General features: G+C 38.1%; 1 protein-coding gene across 2 annotated transcripts in view; it reads right to left on the bottom strand.

Moving 5' to 3' along the window:
* The window catches only part of KIZ (kizuna centrosomal protein), a 100,599-nt gene that overhangs the window by 28,784 nt on the left and 46,815 nt on the right, over positions 1–25,000 (bottom strand). For both annotated transcript variants that reach the window (XR_012689777.1, XM_075203835.1), the window contains exons 8-10: positions 13,641–13,776; positions 8,283–8,427; positions 3,942–4,007 (exon numbers count right to left, since the gene is read on the bottom strand). Coding sequence is in view for 1 of the 2 variants with exons in the window: in XM_075203835.1 (XP_075059936.1) it covers positions 3,942–4,007; positions 8,283–8,427; positions 13,641–13,776 (347 nt within the window). In the remaining variant the exon portion in view is untranslated. The remainder of the gene's footprint in view (positions 1–3,941; positions 4,008–8,282; positions 8,428–13,640; positions 13,777–25,000) is intronic.

The raw sequence follows: 25,000 nt of genomic DNA, 5'->3' as shown, positions 1-25,000 counted from the left end.
GACTACAAGACTGTCATTTAGACTCTGGGTCCTGTCTTGCCCCCAAAATAATGTAAGATCAAATTACCTTACCCTCCTTAGCAGTTGTTTTAAAGATTACCTGTCTATGTATGATATCAAATTTAAATTCAAGTGTAAATTGCATCCTGTAATTTACACAGTATTCCAAGTCACATGGATCTTTATACCCGTGCAACTCAGAATACTATGCAAATTGCACACCTCCTTACCTGCCTTATGGGCCAGTGTACATGATAACATAAGTGTATCAGTCACAGCAGCCCTGTTAAGCAGATTACTGAATAAATAAATAAATGAATGTAAAAAAACAACAACAACAAAAAACAAAACAAAACTGTGCTTTTTTTCCCCCAAACAGCACCAGGGTTGGTTATGCTGTCTGGGAGGGGGTGCACACTTTTTGTTTTTTAAATGTAATCATTTCATTTTTTTTTATTTTAATGTTTAATACTGCAAGGTCTGTTACTCCAGTAGGAAGCACTCACAAAAGATACGTCTCCTAGAGACCCATCTGCTGCTGCCTTCTATTCAGCATAGCATGTAAAGTGCATGACCACGCCTCTACATTGCTAGGCTCAACGTAGTAATACATGTGCTTGGATAGGTAGGTGGGTTCACCTGCTTGGTAATCTCTTGGTCTTGTCACTTACACAACAGCCGCTGAACATACACATGGACAGTGCTGCACAATTTATATAGCGTGTCGGATGACAATCCAAACGACTGTCTAACCTAATGTATCATTATGCACAAGATAAATCTTTAAGCGGCAAAAAAAGTGAGCAAACAACAGTGTGCATGAAACACAGAAAAGACTCATTACAACAGGATAATCTGAACAAGCCAAATCCAAACAGCCTAAGTAGAAATTTGTATAAAACTTCACCAAATTCAGGAGAAACAGCAAAATGATCTGTTTTTGGGACTTCTGCCTCTGCTGCTCATGAAAAATGCCAGGAAAAATAGACTTTCCATCACTCTCGTCTCCTGCATAGGAGTGGCTTATTTGCATTTGGAAACACTTAAAACTCTCACTAACCATGTTTATAACCAGTAGCGAAGGGGAGTTCCGGGGCGCATATATGTGTGAGGATATGAGGTGATGAAAGTGGAGTTATTCTAAAAATGTGTTTTTCTTATTTACAATACATGAGGAAACAAACATCCATACACACGTGGTGCATGAACAAGATGATGCTCACAGTGTTTTGGCCAAAACAAATAGCTTATAAATACAGATGCATGCAAGCATGTAGTATTCATTTCATGCATGTAAACTCCATACATTGGACCTGAAACTGAGACGTATAAATCCAAATGACACAAAGTCATCAAAAATATGCAAAGGCATAAACTATACAGCAGGGGTCGGCATCCTTCTTCCACGAGTGCACCGGCAAAAATCTTTTCAACCCCAGGATCGCCAGTTGTATATATATATTTAATATTACTTAATTATTTTATTTACTTTTTAGAATAACTCCACTTTCATCACATCATATCTTCACACATATAAGTGCCTCGGGACTCCACTTCGCTACCATATTTCTTCCCAGGGAAGTGGGGACCTTTCCTTGTTTTCACTGGGCTACGGATAGCGGCTGCACATACATCCTCTAGGAAGCACGGTATTTCTGCCACCTACTTACTATATTTCTAACCAGTTCCCAAAAGAATAATTACTGGTTCTAGCAACACCTTAACAAAGCAGATCACTGAATAGATAAAAAAGGAGTACATGAATATGTATATAATCTCTTGTCCTACTACTGTATCCTCCTCCTCTCTGGCCAGGTCCAGCCTTACCCCTCTTCAGTCTACCCTCAATGCCGCAGCCTGGCTTATTGTTCTTTCCTACCGCTCTATCACTGCTGTCTCTCTCCGCCAGTTGCTACACTGGCTCCCCATGGCATACAGAATTAAATTTAAACTCCTCATCCTCCCCTACAAAGCCCTTAGCCAATCCCCCCCCCCCTCTTTGTATTATGTCTATTAACTTATTGTGCAAGGTACTATGGATTGTTCAGTACTGTAAATTGCATGTGCGGCGCTGCAGACCTTTTGTGGCGCCTTATAGATGATAATAATAATAATAATATTATTATAGGGAACCCTCATGCAGGCAGCAATGATATTACTTCAGTGGAGGATGTTAGTACTGCACCTATGGACAATAACATTATTTTGGACGATCAAGGCAAGGTTCTGCTGACCATTTTAGGCTACACTGTAATAATAATAATACAATAACAATGTTTATTTGGCTTTACTGTACCTGTCCTGGTAGACTAACAGATAGCCACATGTAAAAGCAAATAATAATAATGCCAACAGAAATGTGATGGAAGCCATAGTACATAGTTAGCGCCTGTAGGTATAAACGCTCTTCAGATGATATATCTTATCTTAATTTTTCCTGGACTATTTCCCATTACCGTCAAACTTGAAGAATAGTTTTTTTTTAAAAAACTTCAGAGGTTTGTTCAAGAACCTCTGAGGTTTCAAATCCGTATTTCATCTATCTTGGTCCATTAAAGGTTATCACCAACAGCAATCAATCTGCTCTTTTCAGACCAAAACGACAATCAATACTTTAGTATATAAAAGAACATAAAAACATCACCGATTCTTCACCTAACTCCCATGCAAGGGTGATCTGAGCAAACATTAGCAAATAAACATTAAAATGCGTGCTTCAGCCACGAACATAAAACAGCGCTGACCAGGTGGGCAAAAATCACTAAAATGTTTGTTTATCATTGTAGGTTTCAAAAGAACGATCTTGAAAGCATTCTATACACTCTGTTGTGAAAGATATGCATTGCTAGCTATTAATTAAAATCTTAATAAGTGAGAGATTTTGCAAGTAAGAGTCGGTTTTATTATAAAAAAAAAAAAAAGAAGCAGCTAATTGACAATATTGTGCTCTCGCTGTGGCTCCCTGGGGCACCCTGCTGCGCTTTGCTCCAACTTCAAAAACACAGCAAGAGAAAGAGAGACTGGAGCTGGAATAGGGAATGAGGGTATATTTCCACAAATCATTATTTTAAAATCAAGTCAAAAGGAGTCAGATAAAATGACTGCCTATGAAATGCACCACATATATGTAACCTCTTAGCATCATGAAAATGCAGTGTACGTACACATCATACATGTGCGGGGGTCATTAATGGTGCGGTGTGAAAAGGGGCAAATTATATGTTAGGAGGAGGCGTGGGTGGGACTGCTATTTAGCTTGCTAAACATGGGTACCTTTTTATTTGCTTTAAAATAATGACAACAGCTAATTAACACAATACTTGTTCGCTAGAAAACACAACTCTATTATTATTTTTATTGTTATTAAGGACAAGTGATCCCTTTATTAGTTCTAGAAGAGCAAGCTGGACTTGTAGGCAGTTACTTTGTTGTCCATTTCATAAATTCCCCAAAGACATCTGGCTATAGGTGACATGGTTCCCCTTAATATACGCTGTCTGCTAGGACAGGATGAACAACGTGAAACACAGAAGCTAACAACAACCAAATACTGATTTGCCTAATATTCACCGCCATCTAGATGTGCTCCTTAAACTCATTTCTGAAGTACGACTTTGCTTCTAGCATATTACACATAACCGATTGTTATTCAGCGACAAAAAACAAGTAGCAAATTAAAAACATCTGCAGTTTGCAGGGTAATTATAGACCCAAGCTTACCGATATTAATCGTTTTAAAACATTCCAAAGTTAAAATACAAAGGTCAGTTGACATTTGTTCTGAGACAATGAAAGTCGCGTTTCAGCTTCACTTCCTACTCGTTAATAAGCAATCACCTTTGTTTACTATGCATTAATTGTGTTTAGTAAATATCTGCTCATTTGTTTTATTAATCCTGTAGGCCTTGTGCTGCTTTCTTTCATTCCATATTGACTTTTACCTGTAACACCTTTTTTCTCTCCAAACTTTCTGATTCTGCTGTCATCATCACACGGGTTGGTGTCATCTGTATGTTGAGACAGAAAATAATGAAACATTTCAAAGGCGTGATGACCAATCTGGCTTAGTTCCAGTTAAACCCCGTTCTTTGAGTATTTTTTTCTTCTCTTGTACTGTTGTTATCTAGTGTTTATTGATCTTGCCTTCTACTTTCTGGTTCTCAAAAGAAAAGCCTACTGTGAACTTTTTATCAAATAGGTTTCTTCTGGGCCTGCTTGTACTGGCTTGAAAATGATTGAGCCAACCAGGCTTCTAAAATTATTTATGCTTTAACTAGATGAAATTATAAAAAAAAAAAAAAGAAAAGAAAAATAGCCTATAAATACCAACAGTGCCTCTGAATAGCAGGACATCTACAAAAAAGCCCAATAAACTTAATTAGCTGGAATCAAAGTTGCTTTTTCCACTGTGACTAAAACATGCACTCAAAAGACCTAAATCAATGTGCCTAGCTTAATCATATAAAGGGTTTTTCATCCTAATTGCCGAGCTCTTTAGATTTTGATGAGATGGATACCGAGGAAGATAACCCAGCGAGTGTATATTACCCAGTCATTATCGCAGACTAAACTTTGATTATTAAAATGGATTCTTGGGGTACATGGCTAACGTAATTGCTTTGTCTATCTTCTGGCTTGACATAATTAAAACAAATCATGTTGTGTTCATCACTGCTGTTATTTTACAGCACTGGGAAAAAAAAAAACCCATCCATGTGCTAATTTGGTCGATATGATATTATAGAGAGCATTTGCAATTTTCTTTCAAAGGAAAAATGTTCTAAAGCACATAACAGGTAAATCAGCTTTGCAATCTACCAGCTCGCCAAATAAAAATGTATATAGTAAGTCTCCCCATTATGGTTAAAGAGATGTAAAATGCAGATATATGTATGCACCAGTTTCCGTATCTGTTTGAGAACGTTAATGTTTCAAACGGAATGTATATATGTATGTTCTGTTGAATCCTTGTTTTTCAGAACAGGATGCTGTAGGTTAAGGCTACTGAAAGCCACCTGATGTTTGTACAATGCTCTATTGACTATGTTAACCACTTAAAGTGGGATGTAGTCATTTTGGCGATGGTGAATATGTCGACAGTTATACTGTTGACACCAAAATGGTAACAGTGTAAATGTCAACATATTCATTCTGTGGTTAAGATTTTTTAATATTTAAAAAAACAAAACATTAACTCAAACCTCCCTCCATTACATTAACCCTAGTCTGCCAGCACAATACAGTACAATAATACACGACATAAAAAAAATAACAAAAGCGAGACCTCCACCCCAAACAAATTAACCCTAGGCTGATACTTGCAAAACTTGGGGGAAAAAAACGTGGGGTCCCCCCGATTTTACTAGAACCAGCACTAGGCTCTGGTGGTACTACAGCAGGGGAACCCACAGCAACCATACTGACAACCAGCCCGAGGCTGGATACCCTATGGATTTACTTTGACAAGCATGTTCCTGTGGACTGTATGGGTGTTTTAATCAAGAACAGATGTTATTTCCCCCAAGCTTCAGCCCTGAGATTAATTTTACTAGGTTTTGTTGACAGTCACAATGTCACCATGTTAAACAGGTCAATAGAATGAATATGTCAATATTTATACAGTCACCATTTTTGGGTCAACAGTATAACTGTCGTCATATTCACCGTCACCATATCGTACCCAACCCCTTAAAGCTGTACTACCAACTAGGTAAACCGTTATATGAAGGTATCCCTCCCTCTAGCTAGAGAACCAGTAACTTCAATATGGAGTCAGTTTTCCCAAGCCTCTGGCAGTTGTGTAATACAGAACCAGAAATAAATTAAGCCAACGGTCTTTCTGTTGTGCGGGGAAGAGAGGGAGCGAGTCACAATCCTGGCTGTCCCCACTGCCCCGACTCTGCCGTCAGCCAGGGCTGGAAGGGCAAGAGGGGAAGGTGCAACTTTGTAATTTTTTTTTTTTTTTTACTAGTTAGTAGTGTAGTCAGCGGGCTTTTGCCCAACTTATGACCTGACCAAATTTTATGTATTATAGGTGTGTTGGTTTCACTGGCATTAACTTTTCTATTTTTAGTATATCCAAGCCAATTTTACAATGTATATTTTTGTAGCATACTGGAATAAATATATAAGTAAAATTGTCACAGAAAAAAAAAAATACACTTTCCCACAATTCTTTCCAAAGCTACTTTTCTGCAAATAGTAAACCACAAGATATGTATTCAAAAAGTAACCAGCTAGTTTTACAGAGTATATCAATAACCAAATATGTGTCTTTTGCACCAGGTATGACAGTAGGGGCCAGAAACAAAGGCATACATTTTAGTTTTAGAAGCAAAGGAGTGGCATGTACAAATCCTTAGAGTAGGAAAATGTGGGGATAAGCCTGGGTTGGACTCAAATTGGTATGAAGGTGTCTTTTTAAACACGTATGCATTCTTCATGTGTTTCATACATTTTTGCATGAGTGTGTGAGGGTGACAGAATTTGGGGGGACTGGGAATCCTTTCATTGGTATATTTTTAATATTCAATGCTAGGAATACAGCCATTGGGTGCCCAGGACCTAAATTAACCTGGTCCTGGGCACTGAGCAGGGAACCGGAGCCTGTCAATAAACTCTTCTTCCTTTTAAGAAATTGGAGCTTAACCTGCAGTTTTTATGTGTTAAGCAGTCAAAAAGAGGTTAAAATTATTTCAAAGCATGAAAGCCCAATGCCCAAACATATAAAATAGAGGGGAGGACACTTCAACCCCATGCAATGCCCCGATCTGCCCATGCTGTGCCCCTTTTCCAACTGCACCTACGAAAATCAGGACTGCTTGCATATGTAAGAAACTGTTCCATAACCAATCAACTTGGTGGATTTATCTTATGCTAACATATGTAACAGACCCAGAGGGATCATTCTTGTACATTACAACACTGGTCTATATTTTGTTTGTTTGTTTGGTAACCTGACTAGCATAATGTATCTAGCGTTACTGTAGAATACTGTGACATGTATATGTCATCAGGCTTTAATTTTACAGTGCAAAATATATATTTATTCTATTTACATAACAAAAAAGGCAGGAAATTGACCATTTGGGACTATTGCATATACAATCTTTATGATTACTGCACAAAAATGTACCACTTGCTAACAATTGTCATAGCACTGGGTACATTTTTTCAGTTGTGGATGACAGATTCAAACAAGACAGTGAATTTTAAACTATATTTGTAATTAGCTGTAGAAGTAAAAATCTCAAAATTGGTCTGTTTTATACAGGCGCTAAAACTTACACTTTATTAGCAACGATATAAAAATATTGTATTGGTCCTGTAAATACTAAAAGTAGAAGGGGTGCGTAAACCAGCGCCAAGCAGATTTCAAAGTATTCACAGGAAAATTCTAATCTTATATGTATCCACCTGCATACATATATATATATATACACACACACACACACACATATTATATATATATATATATATATATATATATATATATATATATATATATATATATATATATATATATATATATATATATCTATCATACTTCCTACTTTTTAGAACTATTCTCTTGGAGATCCCAAGGACAAATGTGTGGCGGATGGGATGACGCAAATTTGCAACATCATGTCCTTGCCGCCCTTGCCGCACAACATTGCAATTCACGGCACCACGCAGTAGGCACATGATGATGCGATTTCCTGTGAATCATGTCATCAAGGCCCCGGACACTTCTAAAGGAAGTCCAGGAGAACACCATCAAATTCAGGAGTTTCCTGGCATGCTGGGAGAATAGATAAATACATATAATATATGTTTGTGTGTATATATAGGAGTCATTTTTCCCACTAATAAACACACACACACACACACACACACATACATACGTGTACACATATATACACACAGAACAGAAAGCCAGCACTCAAATATGTAAAAACATTACAAAGGCTTTTATATCACAGGAAGAAACAGAGCAATGTGCGGCACAAAATGCCCAACGGTTGTTTCGGTGATGACAAGTCACCTTTATCAAGGGCAGCCAACAAATTGAGCACCTTGCCCTGTGTGTGTAATGTGGCTAACCTTCTGTGTGTGTAATGTGCCCAATAACAGACAATCTCTAGCCAGTATGTGGTTTAATTCAACATGATAAACCTTATTATTATGCAAAGCACACAAATCACTAATGGAATCATTTATCTCCAAAGGGTTTTAATATTTCTTATCGGGGTGTTTAGGGCAAAGGTAAATTATTCTGCATCATAAAACAAAAAACTTACCTTGCTTCGTTTCTTTACTCTCATGCACAGTACGATTGCACAGTTCATCAACAGTTTGGTCCTTCTTTGGAAAACAGCAGATCTCTGCCGCTGGACTGGAAACGGAGGTTAGATTGCTCTCATCTCTTGTAGTGTGGGGGTTACCCTAAAATGACAAGACCGGAACGACTAAAGGATGCTCGTTAAACAATAAAACTAGCACACTCACTTACAAGGAAAATGTGATTAGAATTTTGTAGACTTGTGTTTAAGTATGTATCCATTTACCCCTGTATCATAACCTCTATAACAGAAAAAGGAATCATATTTACTGTAGACATTCGTTGGAACTAACCAGAGTCCCACCTGAACCTACTAACTAAATAAATGCAGATAACTGTCAATACTATAGAATGCTACAGCGAGCACCCTGCCTGGTGCATCTTGAATGAAATTGAAGAATTTTGCATGGGTGTTTCACACTTCTGCCTCTATAACCCATCCCCCTCCCCGCTTTAAGATTTGGAGAAACATAATCTTGCTATCTGCATACAATAATAGTATCCTGTAATGAGGTGAAAATAAACTTTTAACTGTCAGAACTTGAGTAAATTAAAACGTCTGTTTTTGCTATACTCAGGAGAACTGGCTGTCTACATTTTAGGGTAAATAATTGGAGCAGCATAAACTAACTTTGAGAAGTGTATGTTTCTGTATATAAGTTATTTATAAATTAACCATTTCTTCCAATGTGGCCCTGTGCAAATGTTAGTGTATTGCTAAGAACAATGCATTTATACATTTGTTCAAGGAGGAAATCTCTTTCAAATCAACAGGGGCAGACATTGCACTTAAATAACAATCAAACAATTTGTCTTCATTAACAAAAGGATAACAGATGAGCAGACTTAATAAATACATTTTTAAATGGCTATTCTAAAAAGCTTATATACTTAAAGGCAGAGTCCAAGTTTGACTTGTCCTTCCCTGTTCCCTGTTGAGCCCAAGTCAAATTCGCAATTCCAACATGACGGACAAGTGATGGACAAGAAAGAGGTGCTGTACCCATAGCAACCAATCAGATTTTTGCCTTAATTTTCTAAAAACCTACATAACCTTTTAAAGCTGTACTAGTAGAAGGTGGTAGCACTGGGGCAGCTTACCCCAACACCGGTGGTGTTTCCAATTCTGTAATACTGAGTCCGCATATTTATTCTCCTCGCCACTTTAAAAAAGCAGTGATGGGGAGGTGTGAGCGGGAGGGCCAGTAACAAACAGCACTCTATTAATTGTGATTGCCGATTTGTCCACCCGCGAAGATATAATTGAAGACATGAGAATTAGCAGCTGCAGTCAGTGCAATGAAATCATAATGACTAAGGGGTATATTTACTAAACTGTGGGTTTGAAAAAGTGGAGATGTTGCCTATAGCAACTAATCAGGTTCTAGTTATTTATTTAGCACATTCTACAAAATGACAGCTAGAATCTGATTGTTTGCTATAGACAATATCTTCACTTTTTCAAATCCGTCGTTTAGTAAATATATCCCTAAATGTATATAGTGTTAGGTTTATATACTTGATTTAATTCAGAACATTATCTAAAAGTTAACACTCAGAAGTCAATGAAGACGTACTATTGTGCGAAAAGCAAGTGATCATCTTTCTAAGGTTGTGAAATGACACACTATGATATACTTCAATAGTCACTAATTGCCAAGAAATGTTCTATAATATGCTCAGAGTGTCAATTAATCAATGTCACAATACTGAGTCAAATAGCATCTACTTTTGGGGTTATACTAAGTTTTGCAGTGATAAAGGATATCTAAACAGGGACATTAGCACAGTAAGGTTTGTCCCTGCTCTACCATGAGGTGTTAGAGGGGACGGCTTCCCTGGGATCCTTACCATCACCATCTGAAATAAACATACTATTTAAAGCTTGTAGGCAGCTGCTTGTGGAGACTGTGCAAAGCTGGCAGGACTGTGCTGAAGAGATTTGCAGGATGTGATTGGATGGGTGGCACGGCCACTGAATCAGGTGTCACCATTTACAAATGACAACATTCTATCATATTACATATGAGTTTATTGCCAGAACAAAGTTTTCTGTGTGAACAGGTTGTAAAAGGCGAGAGGGACGCTGTCATGCAGACATCGGGGCAACAGGAGTAAAGCAAAGGTGGGGTAATCTGTGGAAATGGGGTGGCATAGTTGGTGCAAATGGGAGCAGGCAACAACAGATTTTTAGCTTTCTACCACCACTAAAGTAAAAATGGAGATACACCTCAAAATAATAGCAGAAAAGAAAATACATACTTCCTACAATGTATTGTGGGTGAAAATGAAGGTGTGAAGTCAATACACACTGTGAAGTGGAGCAGAGAAAATGAACCTAAACAGGAAATGGATACTACTAGCACAAGTGGAAAACCAAATACGTAAAACACAAAAACATGAGTTGTATACCCAGTAAAGTATCACATAGATCAGAAGTGATTTATTTGTTTAAAATGTGCGATTTAAAAACAAGATGGATTTTAACAAAACTAACAAAATGCATAAGGGTTAAATCTTGTCTTATTTTTAATACTTAAATGAAGGTCATAGATCAAAAATAAAACTACAAATTATTATTATGCAAGAACAAAAAGACACTTTAAACAAAGCACAAGTACTTCAATCCAGATATGATGGAATCGCATACCCATGATAATTAAGATAACTGCCTTACATTACACAAGCATCTGCCATAATAGAATGAATTATACTTGCTTACTTCTAGACACATTTCACTGCTGCCAGGGTGCTTTCAAAACTCACCAAAACAAGGTTAATTTGCTTCTCTCCAAAGGGCATATTCCAAGGTTACTCTCCTAGTTAGGAAAATACTCGCTAGTCTATTACAAAGTGAAGGACACTTTAATACGCTATTAGATGATGTCAAACTAAGAAGTACAAATGAAAGTGAAACCATGGAATAGGACAATAGAAGGATAAATGCATAAATAGATTCACGCTTCTGAATTCGACTCAACATTCTTACTTTGGAAGCCAGACACGTCTACATAGCTGGAAAATTTACAATACAAATATGCTTTTTCATGTCAAGGTTATGAAACTAACGCTTCTAAAAATGTAATTACAAATAGTTACATTTTTTTTAATGTAAATTATATTCTTTTCAAAAGCAACACTAATTAAAAAAAAAAGTGCTATTTGTTTGTAAATATAAATGTTATAGCCATTACTATTGTAAGAACCATAACTTGCTTCTGTAACATTGGCCATGTGCTGGAATACTTTGTAAGTAGGGAACATCAGTTTTACATTATGGAGTGTAGGTTAGTGTACCACACAGAGAAAAAGAAGAAATTAACTAGTGACATAGTGGATTTGAGTTATCCGTCCTACAAAAACCCCATAAAGTACTAAAGTAGTAGAACTCAGTGATCTGTCTTTGTCTCTGCATGTTCCTAGTGGCTATCACTGAGTGTGAAGGATCCAGCATAGTAACGTGCTGTTTGATCTCTATTTTAACATGATGTAGATAACAAAGTCCAAGTCACATTCAGAGGAGGTGGTACGTCAAATGCTAATGTGTGAAAAAGATTCACACTACAAGTATCTCTAATTACACCTTGGGGGGAATTCAATTGACAGTGCTACTCGTGAGAAAAACGCGACTCGCACACTATCACTGTTAGTACGGTAATTTTAACGCTGATTTCTGATCGTGATTCTCAGAGCTGCGAGCAAAAATCAGCGTTGAAATTACCGTACCAACGGTAATAATGCACACTATTACTGTAGTAACAGTAATAGTGAGCGGGCTGTGTTATTCTCACAAGTAACACTGTTGAATTCCACCCATAAAGTAAAGATAAAGATATAGATAAAACAGGCGACATTAAAGCTACAGTGGTAAGGCCAATGACAGCCATTGTGCCCAACATGGAGGCTGTGCTACTGCTCCTCTTCTGATCATCTTAGGTCTTTGCTTGACAAGGTTGATCATGAATAGGGCTGTTTTCTCTCACCTTACTCTGATTATTTACTTAGGGATGCCCTGTTATCACAGAAGAGCAATCATCCCTTTTTTCATTGCCCAGTTAAGAGCTCCACAGATTGTAATATACTGGCTAAAATTCCAGTGAGAAGAAAGAATTATAATTTTGTCAACCCAAGTTCATTATATAAACTAATCATTATGGGAAATATAATGGATCAAAGCAATGCTTTCCACAATTCATGTCTGAGGAGACTTCTCGACACACACACATATATATATATATATGCCCCATATGGAACCTATATGGAATAATGTATCTTCCCAAGGGAGCACTATAATGTAATCATGTCTGCAAGTATGGTATAGGTGCAAAAAGTACAATGTTTAGTGGAACAAATGTCATATCACTCCTATGTTCTAGATGAGAGCTATAATATGTTTTTAGAAACCCATTGTTCTCGGGTAAAACATTTTTTTTTTTTTTTTTAAATCTGTTGTAAAACAGATTAGCATACCAGCACACATCTTTATGTGATGTCACCAAGGAGGAGAGATTGAGCAATGAAGAAAGTTTGAGAAGTGGTCAACATTTTGGTATCAGTCTGCTACTAACAACTGTTGTAGCCTTCCCCAGGCATCAGATTATTTGAAAAAGGTATACAAGTGTAGCTTTTCCGTTTTATGTTATATTTCTGTTTTTTAAACTGCTTTGCATTTATATTTGTGTTTGCCAGTTTGTTACTACTATTTGTAGTCAATAAGCACACAATTGTTAACAGTGAACAACACAAGCAGTATTTAAAATTAATAATTAAATTGCTATGCATAGTAGAGATCATGGGTGAGTCAAGGGACATTTGTGTTTCAAAATGCCAGACTGGATGTGTCATAGGAAGTGAAACGTAAAATGTTTTACAAAAATCAGAACATGCAACAGTGATGACAAGCTAATTATATCTCAATCTGGATGACAAAAGATTTTGCCGTGATTTTTTTTGACATCTATAAATGGCTGGAAACCTTTACATTATGGGAGACAACAGCAGAAGGCAGCTGTATGAAAAGGAGATGGGCAGAGATGCATGGGCTTTGTATATATATATATATATATATATATATATATATATATATATATATATATATATATATATATATATATATATATATAGAAAAGAGTGGAGAGATAGTAAAAAAGTAGGAAATGTTCTTATTTGATCTCATTCACTGACACCAGGGCAAATTGCGCCAAGCTTCTGTTGAAGGGTTAAAAGTGAAAGACTTGGCTCTCTGCGAAAAATGTTGTAAACATCCAACTTGTTAAAATAACTAGACACATTGATTATCAAAATAGGCATCTCATACCTGCTGAGATTTCATTTCATCATGCAGCATCAATACGTTGGCAAAACCTGCTGGAACACCGCCTTTCAAAATCCCACGGTCTTTCAAGAAAGATATATGGCCAAGCAGATGTTCTTGCAATAATGTAGAGATAGTCCTAAAAAAAATACAATCTGTCTAAAACTAATAAGATTACTATCTTGTGTATCTGTATAACTAAACATTGGTAATTTAAATTAAAATCCAGATTTGGTTTTCTGCATCTTTTAGTTGAAATAAAAAAAGATAATTGTTTTATGGATGTTGCTATCCCCCATAGCCTGAGATTGTATATAAGTCCTTATGTACTGTGGGATTTATACCTTGCAGAGCAGTACAAGTGGCAGACTAAGGTCTACATTTGCAGGAGCACTAAACAGCACTTGTGCATTTTGTAATTTGATCCAAGTAACAAAGCCATTGAAAACAAATTTGTTAATGTGTCAAATTTGCATATAGTACTGATGCACATCTGACACTTGGCATACTGCTTCTACACATTCGCTTATATATATTGCCAGTATGAAAAAACAAAGTAGGCCTAAACTGCTTAGCATTGAACTAAAATTTGTTATCTTACTTTTGCCTGAAAATGCTGGTTATAATTTGGCTACAAAGTTTATATATTTAATTAATTTTTTTTAATCGCGCTTACACAGTTTATCATGTCAAATTGTAAAAATTAGGCATGTCAAGATGTGGCGTTTTAGATTTTTGGCAAGAAACTCCTGAAATTAATTCAATCTAAAGCTTAAGTAACATATCTATGAATTTGGGTTTCTTTGGGAGCCCATGTTGTCCAAGCACAACTGCATGCCTTCCAACTGTCCCCATTCTAGCAAAATCGTGCTGATTTTAAGGGATTGTCCTGCTGTTCCTTAGTCAATAACGTTTTCCCCAACTTGCAGGAAATTGGGAGGTATGTCCCCACCATGGTGAGCGGGTGTCGTGGGCACCAGAAGCAATTGAATAGTGATTTTAGAGGAGGTGTGTTGGGGAGGCCTAGCGCTATGGAGCTAAGACACATTTGTGGATGTGTGGGCACGCCCACTGCATTGTCGCCATGCCGACTAATATAACACGCCAATGCCCCCTTACGAAGCCATGTCCCAATTTGGATATTTTCATTGTTGGAGATGTGCAATTGAATGGTGATAAGCAGAGGTGATGGATACACAGATCATTCAACAACCTGCCAGGATCTGTATACAAAATCATAAGGAGATATTGGTACTGGGATGACACTGCAACCTCCCCATATTCAATGCACAAATTACATGGAAGTTCTGAATTGAACACATAAAGCATTTATATCAGGAAAACACAAGACCTCCACAATTCCAAAGCAACATTCTTTTTAATTTGCTGCATGCCTAAGCAAGTAAGGGGTGATACTGGGCCTGTGCTATAGGGTATGTGCAATATGGGAGGGAATATGGTTTAAGGGTTACATTTCTGGGGCTCTCCGTTGCACAGAATGCCAGCAAAGGATAAGGAGGGAACAGAATAAATAACTTTGTTACAAGTTACTTTCAAAACTACTTCTAGGAGCCCTAAACTACTATGCACTTCTAGAGGATACCACTTTCCTTACGGAAGAATGACCAGCCCTACTCTGCTGCCCATTGGTCCTATGCATGTGATAAGATATCCTCTCTACAAGGTACAGATCAACAGGAGCAGGCTGGTATTAAGTAGCCTTAGTAACAGTTGGTCTAAAACAGGCAATGATCAGATTAGGTTGAAGGAAACAACAAGGCAGGTTTGGTACATCGGTAATTCCGTATAGATGGGAAACGGACTCCAGTACACCAAAGAGAGACCTAGAAATGGACACCATAGCACTGCACAGACAAGTAGATTCCTGTGAGAGATGGACACTGACTAGGTTTAGGGGCTTCTGATTATCAGGGCACTACGACAGAGTACATAATTAGTAACACTGAAAAAAAGACACAGGTCCATCAAGTTGTACAGATTCAAATGAAGGCAACACAAAACCCACTTTAGCCTCACAGGGAGAAAGAAAATTAATTCCGGAACCCAAAAATGACAATCTGAAAAACTTCCAGGCTCAATCCTTCTTATAATGTCCTACAGATAACTTTTCCTATTTGATATGCCTACAATACATCTTTAAACTTTGCTAGTGACCTTGACGTCATCGTCTAATGTGGTAAGGAATGCTACAGCTTAACCACCCTTCCAGCAATTAAAAAACAAAAACAAAACATTCCTATGCTCATGGTAAAACAATATTTGTATTAATCTCAAAAACGTTTATAGGTACCAACCTGGAGCCCTCTAAAGCACATTGTTCCCAACTGACTAAACTATGTTTTCCTAAGCTCTCTAGAGATGTAATTTTTTCATTCCCATTATTATTGGGGTTGCTCACCTCTTACTAATCTTGAGTTTGCCAATGTCCTCTTCACAGTGAGGTGCCCAACATTCAAGATGTGATTTAACAACTGGACTTATACAATGGTAAGTGTAGAATGAAGTAAAAAGACGATAAACAGGAACAAATATACCACAGACAATAACATAGTGAATATCTAAACTGCTGCTCTCACCAACACATCTGAAACCTGTGTGATATACAAATAAAATGAATAATAGAACGCAGATAAGGTTAGACTTTATCAAAATAAATTAAAAACAATTATGATGCTAGACATAGCTGACATAAGAAATATCTGCCCAAGAATTCAAAATATCATAGTGGATACAATACATAAAAATCGTAAATACATATGAAATTAATGATAACCTATAATGAGGGCATATATCTATATAAAGATCGCAAGTATACGATAAGGCATAGGGAATACACATTTTCCCAGTCAACAACAATCACACATAGCAAGATATAGAAAGTATATAGAAATATATATAAAAAGTAGGAGACCAGAGATCAAGAGGTCAAACTCACTGACAGCTTCTCAACTCTATCAATCTATTTTTATTACCATTTATTTATATAGCGCCACTAATTCCGCAGAGAACTCACTCACATCAGTCCCTGTCCCATTGGGGCTTACAGTCTAAATTCCCTAACATACACACACACAGAGACATACACACAGATCAGGGTCAATTTGATAGCAGCCAATTAACCTACCAGCATGTTTTTGGAGTGTGGGAGGAAACCGGAGCACCTGTAGCAAACCCACGCAAACACAAGGAGAACATACAAACTCCACACAGATAAGGCCATGGTTGGGAATTGAACTCATGACCCCAGTGTTGTAAGGCAGAAGTGCTAACCACTACGCCACCATGCTGCCCTAATCTATAAACTGAGTTACAATGTGTGTGACTACATATATAGAAATGTCATACTAAATTAAGGACAAGTGAGACAACTACACTTGCATGATATTCAAATACTTTTCACAGACTATTTAATTCTAAAACCCTATTTCATTTTGACTCATTCAATTCTGCCTACAATATATTATGATTAAAACAGACATAAAAAGAAACTAAATTAACAGGCTATAGAAATGGGTTCAATGTGAAAGATGACAATAAATAAGTAAAAATAAGTATTTTATTTCTGCTTTGAAATAAATCCGTCTTTGTTTAGAAATAAAAGTAATGAGCCTTGAACAACAATGTAATAGCCTTAACTATTGTTTATATTGTATGACTAAGGGCAAAGAAAAATAGTTTTCTTCCTATATTTGTTCACCATTGATTTAGCAATATATTAAATTAAATTATCCTATCATTGTGTGGTTCCCAAAGCTTGACACTGATGACCTACAGGCAGATCAGATTTTAACTACTTAAAGTCCTTTTTCTTCGCATTTGAAAATTACCTCTCTCTGCATGTACAAATGGAAATCTGGAAATCAGACATGGGGTCATGCGTGTCACTAGCTCACAAGGACTGCTGAATGGAATTATTAATGTTCAAATGCATAAATGTGCTATAAAAATACTTTTATGCTGAAGAACATTGTCTGATGGTCCCAAGCATTTTGCTCGTCAGCTAAACATAAATTTTGATATCTGAACAGTCAATCCTCAAAGTTACATGAAGAATGATGATAAAGTCACTATACCAGATGTACATTGCAGCTTTGTTAACAATTAAATTATGGTGCAATATGTATTTAAAATAAAATTAAGTGTGCAGATACAGGACAAAAAGCTCAAATCACAAATCCTATCAGTTATCTTTTCAACTTGCTGTGACATTATTGGCCATTCACCAAGTCCACTGTAAACAACCGGGTGGGAATAAACTTAGATAATTATGAAACATGCCAGTTTTTCGCAGTATATTATTAAACTCAGTAATACACAAGGTTCAACTAGGTCAGGGGTAGGCAACCTGCGGCTCTCCAGGTGTTGTGAAACTACAAATCCCAGCATGCCTTGCCACCTATCTGCTGGTTATCTACTGGCAAAGCATGCTGGGACTTGTAGTTTCACAAACACCTGGAGAGCCACAGGTTGCCTACCCCTGAACTAGGTGGTGGTCTGTCTACTTTAATAAGTTGTTTCACCAATGTTATACTCTGAAAATTAGCAATATATAGAGAACGATAATATATTTAGCATGTGTAACGTTCATTTTCTTCCACTTTTCCTTAAACCCCTCTCCCCTACATCTAAAATAAAAGGTCAACGTTGACGGATATTAACGGTTACTGATAACTTTCACAAGTATATATGCAAAAGCTTTTAGATCATATCAGACCTGAAAACATGGGCCAGTAAGTTTAGATCATGGGGGAATATATATTTTCTCTCCATAGCAAATACCTTGTTGGTAAAATAGTTTAACAACACTGCAGTCAGAGTCTTTTGTTTGAAACAGCCGATAGAGCTGGCACTTAACTGCACAGGGAATGCTAGTACTCTTTAAGATGTGTGCATCTATGTTATATATAACAATAAAGAATACACAGTATTGTTCTCTACTACAAATATGTAATAAAATTAAGTGAAAGTTGAGCTCCACGAAGGGTGTGGCAACAGAATATCAACCAAAAAATATTATTATTGTTATTTTAGCTACGTCAGGCTTTACTCTGTATTAAAGGCATTGAGGCTTGGAGATCACTTGCCTTCAAAAGCTGCGTAGAGGTAAGATTCAGCCCAGTTTAAAAGTATAGCAGTAACATTTTGAAATTCAGATTGAATTCATGTTTATATATAAGGGGAAGATTTTGGTGTGAGTTGGTCAGTTTAACATATATTACAATATGTGGAACTAACATTCCCTGTTTCCTGTTTTTAATACAGAGTGCAGCCTGAAGTGTCTTTAATACCGAGTAAAGCTTGAAGTAGCTATACTAGCATTACTAAGGTTTTGGCGAGTACAAAGAAATTAATTGATTAGAAATAAATTGTACTGTAATACCAGAGGAGGTTCCACTAGAAATACAAACTTAATCGCAAGGACAGTAAAATATGTAATGTGCTACTAAGAAAGAATCTGATGGCCATTAGTGTAAATAAACTGATTAGCCAAAACATTAAAATCACTGACAAGTGAAGTGAATAACATTGATTATCTTGTTACAACAGCACCTGTCAAGTGGTGGCATATGGTAAGCAGCAAGTGAACCATCAGTCCTTGAAGTTGATGTGTTGGAAGAAGGGAAAATGGGCAAGTGTAAGGATTTGAGTGACTTTGATAAGGGCCAAATTGAGATGGCTAGACAACTGGGTCAGAGCATCTCCTAACGGCAGGTCTTGTGGGGTGATCCCGGTATGCAGTGGTTAGCATCCACCAAATGTGGTCCAAGTAAGGACAACCGGCTACAGGATCATGGGTCCCAAGGTTCATTGATGTGCGTGAGGAGTAAAGGCTAGATGATCTGGTCCAATCCCACAGAAGAGCTACTATAGCACAAATTGCTGAAAAAGTTAATGCTGGCTATGATAGAATAGCCCAGGGGTCGGCAACCCCCGGCACGCGTGCCAGATGTGGCACGTTGACCACTTTGTCTGGCACGCCGACGCTGAAGCTGCTTCAGTAAAGCAGCCGATGATGGCCGAAACGTAGCTTCCGCGCATGCACAGAAGCTCCGTTTCGGCCATCATCGGCTGCTTTACTGAAGCAGCTCCCACCCAGGTTTCTGGAGAAAGACAAGTCTACAAAAGGTAAGTAAGAGCAGCAAATTGAGGGGCACATATACTTGGCATACTTTGTATTTCTGGGGGCAACTGTGGCATGCTATGTATTTCTGAGGGCAACTGTGGCATACTATGTGTTTCTGGGGGCAACTGTGGCATACTATGTGTTTCTGGGGGCAACTGTGGCATACTATGTGTTTCTGGGGGCAACTGTGGCATACTATGTGTTTTCTGGGGGCAACTGTGGCATACTATGTGTTTCTGGGGGCAACTGTGGCATACTATGAGTTTCTGGGGGCAACTGTGGCAAAGTATGAATTGTGGCCACAACTATGAGGCATAAGATGAATTGGGGACACAATTATGAGGTATGATGTGAACTGGGGCACTACTGTGCGGTATAACGTTTTTTTTCTGGTCCCTTACTGTTAATATAATATTAGCCTCATAAAATGAGACATAAATATTATATATATATATATATATATATATATATATATATATATATATATATATATATATATATATATATATCTCCGAGAGGGCGGCCCGAGTCCCCACTGGAGACCTATCTTTGAAAATAATTTTTTTATTTTAAAAGTACTTTTTTTTTTCTTTTTTTTATTGAGTGCAGGGGGGATTGGTAGTGGCTAAATCCCCTTCAGCTCAGGTATCTTCAGATGCCAGGTCATATGACTGCAGTGGTCACACGGTACTCGGCGGTCTGCTGGATATCTTCCCATGCTATGCGGTGGAGAATAAGGTAAGAAGAAGGTGTGCTAGAGAGGGGACATTTGTGACTAAAGGTGATGGAGAGGGGCATGTGTGACTAAAGGTCTTGTGTGAGTAATGCATTTTTCTGTAAGAGGGTGGCCTGGTGCTTTTCACCTGCTAGACATGTCCCCAATGATGCACTGCCACGCCCCCAATTGTACGACCCCTTGCATGGTAAAAAAATGTTGCGGCGGCACAACATTTTTTTTTACCATGCTTGACTATAAGGGGGGTCACATTAAGTTGCTGTACTGGGGCCATGAATTTCTCTAGGCAGCCCTGTATGTGTGTGTGTATATATATATATATATATATATATATATATATATATATATATATATATATATATATATATATATATATATATATATATATATATATATATCACACCCAACTGGCACACCTGGGCTTCACTAGATTTTAGCCGGCACTCTGATAGAAAAATGTTGCCAACCCCTGGAATAGCCTATAAATTGAATGAGCAACTTCAGAACTGCCAGAACTGGAGCAATGGAAGAAGGGAGCCTGGTGTAATGAATTTTGTTTTCTTTTACATCATGTGGATGGCTGGGTGCATGTGCATTGGAGGAGGCAGTGTGATGCTCTGGGCAAACTTCTGCTTGGAAACCTTGGGTCCTGGCATTCATGTGGACGTTACTTTGACATGTACCACCTACATAAATATTGTTGCAGATCAAGTACATCCCTTCATGGCAACAGTATTCCCTGATGGCAGTGGCCTCTTTCAGAAATGGTTTGAGGAAAATGACAAAGAGTTCAAGGTGTGGAATTGGCCTCAAAATTCCCCAGGTCTCAATCGATCGAACATCTGTGGGATGTGGGATGTGCTGGAAATACAAGTCCAAGCCATGGAGGCCCCACCTCGAAATTTACAGGACTTAAATAATCTGCTGCTAACATCTTGGAGCCAGATACCACAGGACGCCTTTAGGAGGTGTTATGGAGCCCATGCCTCAACGAGTCAGAGCTGTTTTGGTGGCACGAGGGAGACCTACACAATATTAGGCAGGTGGTTTAATGTTGTGGCTGATCAGTGTATGTAAAAACACAAAGGCATGGCTACGATTCCTGGCATTTAGACCAAACAATCTACATTAGTAATAGCAAACATACTTCAACAAATGACAATGGTTACAAGTGTTAAACTTTGCAAAACAAGCTAATAAGTGCAAGGGGTTGAAACAGTGGCTACAGATCCATACCTCCCAACTGTCCGGATTTCAGCGGCTCTGTCCCACCCAAGGACATGCTTGCCCTGGAACGTTGGGAGGAAAGGGAGATATCTAATGGGTATGCAGATCATTGCAGTCATGGACAAGAGGTTGTACCAATGCTACTAATTTAAGATGTAGGTTTTCAGCTTAGATTTGAGGTTTGATAGGGAGGATGATTTATAGAAGTTTAGAGGGATGGACTTCCAGAGGCTGCCGTGCAAGCATGCAGAATATTTCTTGGTGAGATTTAGAATAGTAGTTTGGACCTTCATTCTCCCATCAGCCATGAAAGACAATCTAGGCTGCTTCTTTTCAATCTTTTCTTTCAAAAATGTATTTGAGAATAGCTGTACTACAAATGAACGTGGAAAGCGCTATTTTTTAATTAATTTTATTTCAACATATACAAAAGATAAAGAACATATGTTTGTCCACCATTCAGGGTGAGTTAACAGATGCAATGAACCAGGTTCCCTACAGCAGACTAATTAAGCTATAAAATGAATTGCACAAACCTACATCTAGACTACAGCACTTGACAAAGACGGAGTCCATTGAAACTCAAGAGTATACATCTGTAGGCCCTCTCTGTAAGCACTTTCTATTAGACATTTCCTGCAGAGGCTACGAGGATATAACACACAACTTGGTTTAGATGATCAGTTGGCTGTGCTCTTACACCTCATACTTGTACACAGCGTAACACTTATAGTCATACACCTCACCTAGTTATTCTTCTCTTCCTACCAAATTTCCATACCATGGCCCAGAGTCTATGTCCTTTTTACAAAGTTAACGAACACTTACATTTTTCGTGTTTTTCTGACTGTTTGCCTCCTATCATTTTTATGTCAATTATTGTCCTATTTATGTTTTTTACTAGATCTTGATCAAGTAATTATATATCTCTATTAGCATTTGTACCTTAGTTGTATCCTCTGCTTTACACAGAGGGTTTCTATGGTTACTATTCCATTGTTGTGCAGTAATCCCACAGTAACTCCTTTGAATGTCTGTATTTTTATGTATGCATGCAACGTATCATTTACATTTTCTGCGGTTGGTTTGAATCCTTCCTGCTTAAGAAATGGTCACAAAAATAATGAGGTTATATTTCCCTCTGCTAATCATATCTACCAACAGGAAAGCATATAAAGAGTATGAAAAGTATAATAAATATAATGTCTGGTTTACTCCAACCAGCCAACATATTATTAACCTTCATTTGTATAGCGCTAACAATACACACAGCATGTTTAATCATTCACATCACACCAGTGGTCAAAGGGTGCCAGTATACAACAGTTTACCATATTGCCACTACTGTCATTTTAGCTCCCGATGTGCCGTCTGTCACATCCATGTAATGTGTGGACGCGCTTCACCCCCCCCAGCAATGCGGGCGCACATTACATAGATGTGACAGGTGACACATCGGGAACTAAAATGACAGGCGCCGTCCTATGTGTGAAGAGGAACAAGAGTACAGAGTGCACGGCGCGGATGGAATAAGGTTAGTGCCGGGGATAGGTGGTATGTTAGTATAATATGCTGTGTGTGTGCCAGTATAATGTATATGTGCGTGAGTGGGCCAGTATATACTGCATGTGCGAGAAGTGGCCAGTATATATTGAACCAATTTCATGACTTCTTCCCGGCTCTCATATAGCCTGAGTAAGCCCAGTAGTTCCCCCTTTGTGGGAGTGAGGGGGGCCTCTATATATTATATGTGCATGTGTGTGAGGGGGCCTCTATATATTATATGTGCATGTGTGTGAGGGGGCCTCTATATATTATATGTGCATGTGTGTGAGGGGGCCTCTATATATATTGTATGTGCATGTGTGTGAGGGGGCCTCTATATATTGTATGTGCATGTGTGTGAGGGGGCCTCTATATATTGTATGTGCATGTGTGTGAGGGGGCCTCTATATATTGTATGTGCATGTGTGTGAGGGGGCCTCTATATATTGTATGTGCATGTGTGTGAGGGGTCCTCTATATATTGAATGTGCATGTGTGTGAGGGGTCCTTTATATATTGAATGTGCATGTGTGTGAGCGGGCCTCTATATATTGTATGTGCATGTGTGTGAGGGGGCCTCTATATATTGTATGTGCATGTGTGTGAGGGGGCCTCTATATATTGTATGTGCATGTGTGTGAGGGGGCCTCTATATATTGTATGTGCATGTGTGTGAGGGGGCCTCTATATATTGTATGTGCATGTGTGTGAGGGGGCCTCTATATATTGTATGTGCATGTGTGTGAGGGGGCCACTATATATTATATAGGTGTGTGTCAGGGGGCCACTATATATTACATGGGTCAGGGAACTTTTTTACCTTTTACCCCAAAATATATTTAGATACGCTGACGTTACCCCCTTGATTTGAAAGGAAGGAAATCATATATTATTAATTATTGGAATTCAAAATTGTATTGAATCTATTAAAAATTTCTTTGCGAGCTTCAACTTCAAAACTTCAGGTTTTGGAGAAATGATGTTGTCAGATACAGTCTTCAGCGTCCAATTGATTTCTCTGCTTTGTTTTTATGTTTGTCGGAGTGGAAAATCCTTGTTCGCAAAGGTAGGTTGTTGCAAAAGGCAGCAACTTTTTGACTGCCTGCTAATGTGTAATTTTGAATGCCTTTGGAGCTGTTGACATCCAAAAACATGACAGATCTGCTTTGTTTTCAAATGCAATACGTGCTTCATTATTGCATCGAAGCTCAAGAAGTGCCTCTGCCAACCCTCAAGGCTTTTCTGGTACAACAGCAATTTCACATTTAAAGGGGTCTACCATCCAACGGACAGCAAGTGAATCGGCAGCATTACCCCAAGGAATTAAATTTTTACCCAATTTGGGGGAATTTACCCCTGTTCCCTGACCAATGATATATATTGTGTGTGTGTGTGTGAGCGGGGCAGTATATATTGTATGTATGCATGTGTGAGGAGGCAGTATATATTGTATGCATGCGTGTGTGTGTGTGTGAGCGGGGCAGTATATAATGTATGTATGCATGTGTGAGGAGGCAGTATATATTGTATGCATGCGTGTGTGTGTGTGTGTGTGTGTGTGTGTGTGAGGGGGGCAGTATATATTCTATGTATGTGGGCGTGTGCGCGTGAGGGGGCCAGTATACATTGTATGTATGGGTGTGTGCGCGTGAGGGGGCCAGTATACATTGTATGTATGGGTGTGTGCGCGTGAGGGGGCCAGTATACATT

Source organism: Mixophyes fleayi, chromosome 3 (assembly GCF_038048845.1).
Source record: "Mixophyes fleayi isolate aMixFle1 chromosome 3, aMixFle1.hap1, whole genome shotgun sequence".
Classification (NCBI taxonomy): domain Eukaryota; kingdom Metazoa; phylum Chordata; class Amphibia; order Anura; family Limnodynastidae; genus Mixophyes; species Mixophyes fleayi.
This window is presented reverse-complemented; position numbering and strand designations above follow the sequence as displayed.